This window comes from Alosa sapidissima, chromosome 20 (genome assembly GCF_018492685.1).
Source record: "Alosa sapidissima isolate fAloSap1 chromosome 20, fAloSap1.pri, whole genome shotgun sequence".
Classification (NCBI taxonomy): Eukaryota; Metazoa; Chordata; class Actinopteri; order Clupeiformes; family Clupeidae; genus Alosa; species Alosa sapidissima.
This window is the reverse complement of record NC_055976.1, coordinates 2344310-2353479: the sequence shown is the minus strand read 5'-3', so window position 1 is coordinate 2353479 and position 9170 is coordinate 2344310. Positions and strand designations below refer to the sequence as shown.

The window sequence follows — 9170 nt, the reverse complement described above, 5'->3', positions numbered from 1 at the left end:
ACCCGCTGCATGACACTGTGGTGGCCCAGCAAAGCAGCCGCAGTGACCGACTCCTCTCCACGAGCTGCAGGACAGGTTCAGGAGGTAATTTGTTCCGGCTGCCTTAAGACTACATAACGGACCTGTTTGAAGTGCATTAATTATTTACTACTAATGATAGTAGCTTGTTTTAGGACTCTTTATTTTATTAACTGTTGTCATCAGGGTTTTTATGAGTGCATTGCCGAGTGAATGCTTGTGGTAGACAACACACACTCCTGAGGAGGCTGCAGTCCTTCAATGTCTGCAGTAAGCTCCTCAGGATGTTTTACCAGTCTGTTGTTGCCAGCGTCCTCTTCTATGCTGGGGAGGAAGCACAAATAAGAAGGATGCTGGGCGACTAGATAGGCTGGTAAGGAAAGCTGGCTCTGTCGTGGGAGCCGAACTGGAGTGCATCACTTCAATATCAGACAAAAGGACCCTGAATAAACTGATCAGCATCTTGTACAGAGGAGAGATGGACTTCTCTAGTCTGTCTGCCTTTTCACCTTCTCCATGTTTGTGTGTGTACTGTACACTAGTCGCCCTCACACTGAACAAGTCAATCAACACTGTTTTGCTCATCTACCTCATGTGTACTTCAACCTTACAGTTACAATAGTATTAATAATACATGATCATTGCACTGAACTGCCTTGCACTATATTTATATCTAATCTTAAACCTCAGTGTATACTGCTATTGCACTATCCCCACCCTTTCAACTGTATATTGCATCTTGCTTGTGTCTGTTGAGGGGTCCACGACCATGGCACCCTTGACAGGGAAAACAAGGAAGCGATCATCCTCAGCTGCACCCCCCAACCCCCCCAATAGTGCCAATATGACAACATATTTTCCCTCATGTCCTGGAAGGTTCGGCCTACATCCACACTGGCTTGATGGCCTATGAGCTTTTACATTTTTGTACGTGAACAAATTGAATCAATTCTCATCCAGAATTGAATGACAAGTGGCAATTTTAGCATAAAAATACCACAGAAACTGATGTAGCATATAATTGGCACAAATAACTGTGTAACCCCTTTTAGTAGCCTAAATTTAGACGCACCCTAGCGGCAGCAAATTACATTTGCTTCAGGGCTAGTCTAGCAACTCTCAGTTGGCTTGTGAGCTCGAAAAATTAAATTTCTATCAGGCCAATCAAATCGTGTATAGAGTCGTTAGGCGGGCTTAACATAATGATTGATGCAACGGTTTGGCTTGAATAATGATTGAGTTGCAACGGTTTGGCTTGAATTCCCTGCTATTTGAAAACAAAGAAGATGGATGTTGCTTTTGGCTAACAGTGTGACACTTAGGGTTGCCACCTGTCCAGGATTTTCCTGATTGTCCAGGATTTTCATGGTCTGTCCAGGAAAATAAAAATAAAAATCCTGGACACTGAATGCGCATAATGTGTATTTCAATTTAATTGAAGCGTGCCTACGTCCATAAACGTATGCACAGCCTTATTGGCTCTACAAAAATGACGTAGCATAACATGGGTGGTGGTGGTGGGGGCACGCACCGTGGAGGTTCATTAGAAATGGTAAGGTGGAGACGGAGAGTGTGTGGGACAAGGAGAGACAGAGAAATGAAAGTTTATTCCACATAAGCAAAAAAGCAGAACCTAATTATGTATTCCCCCTTTTTTCTAAATACTGCCCCCAGGTGTCCACAACTAAAAACTGTTGAAAATATAACAAAATAATAAAGGTCTGCTATTAAATAAAGCAATTAACTAAACAAATAACTAGAAATTGTCATTCTTACTAATTTTAGCTATACAATTGTCGCTTAGAATGACGGTTTTTATCTTGGGTTAGATGTGCGAAAGGCGCCGTTGCTTACAAACAAAAAGGTCGATTGGATAGTCAAAATGTCCAGGATTTCACAAATTAAATGTGCCTACCATGATCATGATTTAGATTTAGATCAACGCGGATGGCAGCCAGATCGGTCCAAGACGAGGCCGTAGCGGCCCTAGAGTCCCCTTGTATCACATGAGGCCGGCCCAGGCAAAAATCGCGAGCCTGCTCAATTCGTCGGAGAGGACAGTACCTAAATCCAAGCTCCTGCATTCTACGCCGTACTCTCCTCTCCGACGAATTGAGCAGGCTCGCGAATTTTGTTGCTGTCATTCCTAACTGCACATAGGCTGTAATCGTCTCGGCAGGGATATCCTGCCTGGGCCGGCCTCGTGTGATACAAGAGGACTCTAGGGCCGCTACGGCCTCGTCTTGGACCGATCTGGCTGCCATCTTGCCTTCAACCAACCGCGTTTATTGATCTAAAGCTAAATCATGATCATGGTAGGCGTATTTAATTTGTCGTCACCAGAGCACCACCCACATACATCTCATTAACAATGCAGCTCATTTGCATGTTGTGAACTTGAAAATGAAAATCGAGAAATGGAAAATAAATCGCAAGCAGGTGTCAGTTTACATTTTATTTATCATTTTGGCATACATTATGCGCAAGTCAAAGTGAAGTTTGCATTTTCATTTTCCAACTAACATTTTCATTTTCATTTTTGGCAGTAATATACCAGGATGGTAATGAAAATGAAATGACAAATAGACGTTTTCAATTTATTTTTATTTTTGTCACAAATGTATCGTGTTTATCAGGAAAATTAAAATCCAAATGTATATATTTCATTTTATTTTTAAATTTGGCAGGATAATTGCACTGACACTTTGAAAATTAAATGGCAAAACGAGTTTTTCATTTTAATTTTATTAATGGCAGGAAAAACGCCCCCATAGGTGGCAACCCTAGTGACACGAGTTAAGCTGGTTTTAAGTTGGCAAAAGTTTGAACTAGCCAACTAGCTCCGCTGGTGGGAAAACGCATGGGACTCAGCGCTGTCCTATTGCGTGCAGAGGGAATTTGAAAGACAACCGATTATCCCGCCCCTCAGACTGAGCACTGCGAACGGTGAGTGCCCAGACCCTACATTTTAATGTGGGTCTGGCTTGCCAGGCTACCCTTTAAAACCTATATAGGTATCAAAATGAATTGACAGGCTACTTGAATGTTTTGAGATCCTGCAACAAAACAAAAGCAATGAATGTGAAAAAGCTATTTCCATCACCCTGCCCTGTTTCTTAAAAAATGCCTGATATCCACTCATATATGATTTCAGTGCCTATCAGTCCCAGCATTTACTAGCAATATATCATAGCCTATCATAGACTATAAATATATCCACTAAAGTTAGCGTGCAAGACCGCGGGAAGGTAATGATGCGTTCAAGACAACTCGATTCTTCCTACAGAATCCAACAAACAAAAAAATAACAAAAATCGTAACGGTTGCTGATGACTTTTATTTCAGTACATCAAATTGCCCGGAAGTTGAAGGAGCGTTGACGAACTGCTCTGGAGGTGGAGCGCTGTGCAGAAGGTATAACCAGAACTGTCTATGGGTTTAACCCATATGGTTTAACCTTTAATCTTTTGCTTCTGTTGAGCACATTTCTTCATTCTCCCCAGGTCGAGGGAATAAAGAACAACCGTTTATACCTCATTTGGAACCTACTTCAAGCTTTGGGGGCAGGAAACAAAGGTAGCGAGAAGGGCCGGGCTTTGGAAAATAGGATGCTTGTTTTGTTTTGTCTCCTGAACTGAACAAAACGTTCAGCTGCTAACATTTAACGTTTAAAGGTAGCAGGGTATGTATTATATTATGCAATGTTTATGGTTTTTAACGATTTCTGTCGCTGACAACTTTCTGTAACTCTATAACTTATTGTCGGTATCCTCTTAATCACTTAATGTTATTTTTTCTGACTGAGGTTGTAACGTAGAGGCTGCTATAATGCACTTATCACTTAGCCTACTAACAGTGTTGGGGAACAGAAATGCATTACGTAGGCTAAATATCCTAAGTAGCCATTGTCCAGTGTGGAATGTGCATTAACCGAACTGAACTGTCATAATAAATGTCTTTTTCTGGACAGCAACACATCCCTAAATGGACAGCAAAATGATTATGACCGCCGCACTAGCGAAGTAGACTGGAAATACCCAGACCCATTCACGCACGCACGCACGAACATAAACACATACACACATGTGCAGGCAAGCAGGCACACACACACACACATACAGATAAACACACATAAACTCTCACACACACACACAAGTGAACACACACACACACACAGAGAAGCACACATACACAAAACAAACACACACTATGCACACGCTCATTTACATACATAAAAGTTTTAAGAGTAGGGGCTGGAGTAGGAGATAGAGACTTAAATTGACAAGCGTGATTTATTTTTGTGGAGTACTATGCAGGACTGAGCGGCGGTCATATTTTGTACCGTTTCGCGGTACATCTAGTGTGCGCCTGTCGTAGCAAAGACAGGGAAGCAATAAGAATTCATGAGACAGCCAGACGACTAAATTGTAGTCAGCAGACTTAGATGATTTGTAGTTGACTTGAATTGGCTTTGTTATTTGCATGCAAAATATGATTCTTATGCCTAAAAAACATGATGAGAATGAATGTTAAGATAAATATTGTTGCCGTAGTCACACTTTTTTTTCATAGTTTGGCTGGTCCTGCAACTTATAGACAGGTGTGACTTATATATCAAAATATATATAATTTAACATGTTTTTAAATGTTAGTCGGTATGAATTGACATGAACCTTACATGAAACATTACCGTCTAGAGCTACAAGAGGGTGCGCTATGCTTGTGGAATGAGATTGTGAGCTTGGTGAATTTGCAACAGGTCAGACATTTTTTCATACTTCAGCCCAAAAGTTAAAGGGGGTTCAGGGGTGTCACCACCGGGAAAATGTATTAAATATTGTTATGTAAATGCACAAGTTCTGTGCAGTCAGAGATTAGGGCTTGCACTATGCCTAAAACACGTGTGCATACCATAAATCCTCAAATTATGGCCAGGATTCTGTTTAGGCCTATAGCCGGGCCTTAGATTCGGATAAATAAAGGCCGGCCCCCAATTAGCCTACAAGCCTGGGTAATAATTGCCTACATTGTTTTGATTTAACTAAATTAAATAAAAGAGCTCTTCTTAATATTTTATATTGTTGGTTGGTTTAATACTGTTGCCAATGAAAAGTCGTTGTCATACACTGGGTCTCCAACACGTCGCTCTCAAGCTACCAGTTGCTTGCCGCCCCCTTCTGAGCTTGACAGAGGCTGAAGCATAGCCTACATTTACACAATTGTTGTCGCGAGGCATTCCAGCCTACGAATTTAATAAAAAAGTAAATCATGCATAATTAAAAAAAAAAGAACTCAATTTAGGCTACCGTAGGCCTACGCAATACGGTTTCCATTACAGCACAGCGCACGTTCAATGAATGAAAGCGGATGCCTTGTCTCGCAATAAACAGCGGATGGAAATCCCGACACTTTCAACTACATGAAACTTCAGTGAACCATCAAATACCCCCCAGATGTCAGTGCCTATCAGTCCCAACATATAGCAATATAATCAAACAGCCCAAACGTAAATTAAATCCCAAACCAAAACGAACATCTTTTGCTTTTAATAGCCTACTGGTATGATGCTCCAAACAAAACGCATGTCTCACAATAAAAGAGAAGGCAAAAAAACGCACATAAGAAATCGAATACAAGCCTGCCCCAAATAAAGGCCTGTGCTTTGCGCAGTCTAAGTAAATAAAATGAGCCCTGCATGAGTAACGAAATTGACAAGCAGCTGTAAGTAAGCATGCTAAACTGGACATCCAAACAATATTCTAACGTTAGCTTTGAGATACTGCTTGATTGCATAACTTAACTTAGTTTAGTCGCCTCAATGTACTATGTTGTGATAAGACCTTAGCAGAGTTAACTTTAATGCAGCAGTTTTGAACAAATTTGCGCAGTATTGTCACGATGCTAAGCGGATTTAATAGCAATTTAGCCCGCCGTCTTCTATGCAATGCTTCTATGTGCAAACAACAACTCTTCAACAATCGTTAATGTTTTGTTATATGCACATGCAGAGGAGGGCAGCGGGCTCGTTGCGAGAGAGAGCAGGGCGTGGCAAGGAAAGGCTGCGTGCGTAAAAAGTGCAGCTCAATGAAAGGATTTTATCTTATCTTTAATTTAAATAGTACAACATAGAACATTAATGTGTGGCGGCCGGTTTTGATTTTGTGGCGCCCCGCCACAGATTAGTCAACGTATGGGAAACACTGCTTGATTGCATTGTATTCTCCACATTTTTAGCTACATCTTAATGTACCACATCAGCATTTTTGTTCAGTGAATCTTTTGTAAATTCCTTTACAATTACCGTTGGGCCATTGGCCGCCTTCCTTATCGCCCAGTTTGCCTCAGCTTGCCGCCATTCACTTCTCCTGTTCTGTTGTTGATGCAAGTGTTTTCTGTATGTGCAAGTGTTGTCTTTATTGTCAGGCCACCTTACAAAGTAGATAGATCTACTGTTGGTTCATTTCTTACCATTTCAACTGTCACGGTGTTGGTGAAAGAGTTTATGAGCAAAAATATGACAGAAATATTGCCTGTCATATTTTTTGTGATGTAATGCAGGAGCCCCTTTGAAACCACGTTTCCTGTCTCCAACAGATGGATTCTGAAAAGAGGGATAAACTATCAGAACTTGTGGAAGAGCTGACTACTTCTGGTGAACCTACTCTGAATGCAAACAAGATGAAGGAGGTGAAGAAGATATCCAAGTAAGATTTGTCCTTATTTTATCTTCTCTCCTTTGACTCTGATGGCTCGAATGCATTGCGTCTGCAGAACAGCTCTATTGTGTGTTGATGGTCCTTTTGGTGCTCATGTTATCAGGTTAGAGCAGCCATACTGCCATATTCTGCCTATGTAAGCACATCTCAGGCACTGCTTGAACCACACTGCAACCGTGACCTAGAGAAGGGGCACCCATATTTTCCACTGGACACAAGTGATTCAGTGCAGGAGTACAGTAAGAAGACATAATTTGTGTTTAAAAAGGGAAAAGTGGAGGCTACATGTGTTCTATAAAGTAGCAGAAACCAAATGAAGCCTGTTAATACATTCTGTTGAGTTAACAGTGGGTGAATGACAGTTTGTGGCCAGCAGTTGGACCAATGGTGTGGGTGTGGGCTTCATTAGTTCTTGGATGGGAGACCTCCAGCAACTAAGTTGCTGCTGGAAATGGTCTTGGTGGGGAACTAGTAGGTGGCACTCTGGCCCCAAAAAATGAATCCCAATGCCCCAGTGACGGGGACACTGCTGTAGGAGATGCTGCCGTTCGGATGAGACGTTAAATCGAGGTCCTGACTCACTCTGGTCATTAAAGATCCCATGGCACTTATCGCAGAGAGTAGGGGGTACCCCTAGTGTCCTGGCTAATTTCCAACTGGCTCATTCAATCTGGCCCCCTAATCATCCCCCAGTGTAATTGGCTCATTCATTAATTCCCTCTCTCTCCACCTCAAGCTGGTGTGGTGTGTTCTGGTGCATAATGGCTGCGGTGCATCACTCAGGTGGGGGCTACACGTTGGTGGTGGCTAGTGAGGTTCCCCCTCCACTGGGAAGCCCTCTGGGCGCCTTCAAAAAGCACTATTTAAATGCAATATGTTGTTGACTGCTTTCTGGTAACAACTAATCTGCTAGTGCTTTTTGGTCTTTATTTTAGCTCATTAATGTAGCTCATTGTGGATTTATTGCCATTATCATAGGCAAACTCTGTAGATAAAACACAAACAGAACTGTGCGACAGCAGTTGCAGCCGTTCCACAGACTCAGACTCAGACTCAACAGAGGCCAACAGGAAACCAATGAAGAACCATGTTTTTGGAGTCTATCATAAAATATTCATTACTGAAATAGTTTACTAAAGAATAACCATTTCTTCAGTTGCTTTTACAGGTAGGTCTCATATTATTTAATATGAAGTGGAAAAATGTTCAATTGAAGTTTGTCTAAATTGCTTTGGATGAAATAGGCTTATTGTGTTCCTGGTCTTGCTGAAGCCTACACATTTGTGTATAAAACTCTGCTCTCATTTTGGTTGGACTTTGGTCAGCCATATTGACAAGCTGACCTTTGATTTAAAATTAAAAAAATGACGATGTCTTTCACTCATCCTCTCAATGTTTTGTAGGAGAAGTGGAGGGTGCAACTGAGCAATATACATCACCTTATGTTCTGTGAACATACCAATTCTCTGTGCTCTACATTGATTAAAAGTCATGCATTCATAGACTTTGTACACGCTATCAAAAAATGACTTTTAAACCATTATTCCCCTACAGGATTTCCAACGACTACATTGAGCACGTGTACCATTTGATCATGACCCAGTTGAACCAGGAGCATGCAGAAATCAGGCTGTCAGCTTTCAACATGGTTGCTGAGTTGTTCAGCCGCTCACATTACTTCCGTGTGCTTCTAGTCGCCAATTTGCAAGAGTTTCTTGACCTCACTGTTGAGACAGACATAGATCAGCCACTGCCACCACCAAAGGAAGTTGCCCAGAAGTTGAAGAGACTAGCTATCCAGACTGTACAGACATGGCATGCCACCTATGGAGAGGCTTACAAGAAGCTTGCTCTTGGCTTCCACTTTCTTAAACAGGTGAAGAAGGTCAGTATTGCATTGTCAAATTATTTTGTTAATTTAATAAATAGTTACAAGAGTTATTGTGTCAAGTATGTCTTGTTAATGATTCATGTTTGTGATTAACTTTAACTTGAAATGTGGCCTTATTTACAAAATTAAAAAAATGGTGCAAATATTGCTTAACATGCTGCTGAGCCTAAATCACTTCCTTCACCACAATAATGTGAATAATAATATTAAAAGTGATAATACATTCGTTGTATTTGTGGAGTTACTGTAAATAACAACCTTATTTATGTCATTGTTGTAAGGTTGCCATGCAGCCTTTTTGCTCTCTGACTGATTATGTTGACGGGTGAAAGAGTGTTGGTTTTTCCTGTTGATGAATTGTATTTTATGTTGTGTACTACGAACGGATCTACTGCCTTCTTACTAAATAAATGCCAGTTTAATAAGCCCTATGTCAATTATGTTCCAATACAGGTACAGCCAACATGCCTAAGTCTAACTGCAGTTTCAAAAAGCTAAATTTGCAAATTCATGTAAGCATACCATAAATAATAATTTTGATGTTC

The 9170-nt window shown here is 41.1% G+C and overlaps 1 protein-coding gene across 9 annotated transcripts in view; it reads left to right on the top strand.

The window, feature by feature from the left end:
* Window positions 1-3382: 3382 nt before the first annotated feature.
* The window catches only part of uvssa (UV-stimulated scaffold protein A), a 46227-nt gene continuing 40439 nt past the window's right edge, over window positions 3383-9170 (top strand). Inside the window, exons 1-5 of one of the 9 annotated variants that reach the window (XM_042073516.1) lie at window positions 3393-3432; window positions 3522-3594; window positions 4716-4777; window positions 6613-6722; window positions 8289-8619. In XM_042073516.1, the coding sequence (XP_041929450.1) occupies window positions 6613-6722; window positions 8289-8619 (441 nt within the window). In that variant the 5' untranslated portion in view covers window positions 3393-3432; window positions 3522-3594; window positions 4716-4777. The other 8 variants (XM_042073509.1, XM_042073514.1, XM_042073512.1 and 5 more) reach the window with 8 other exon arrangements.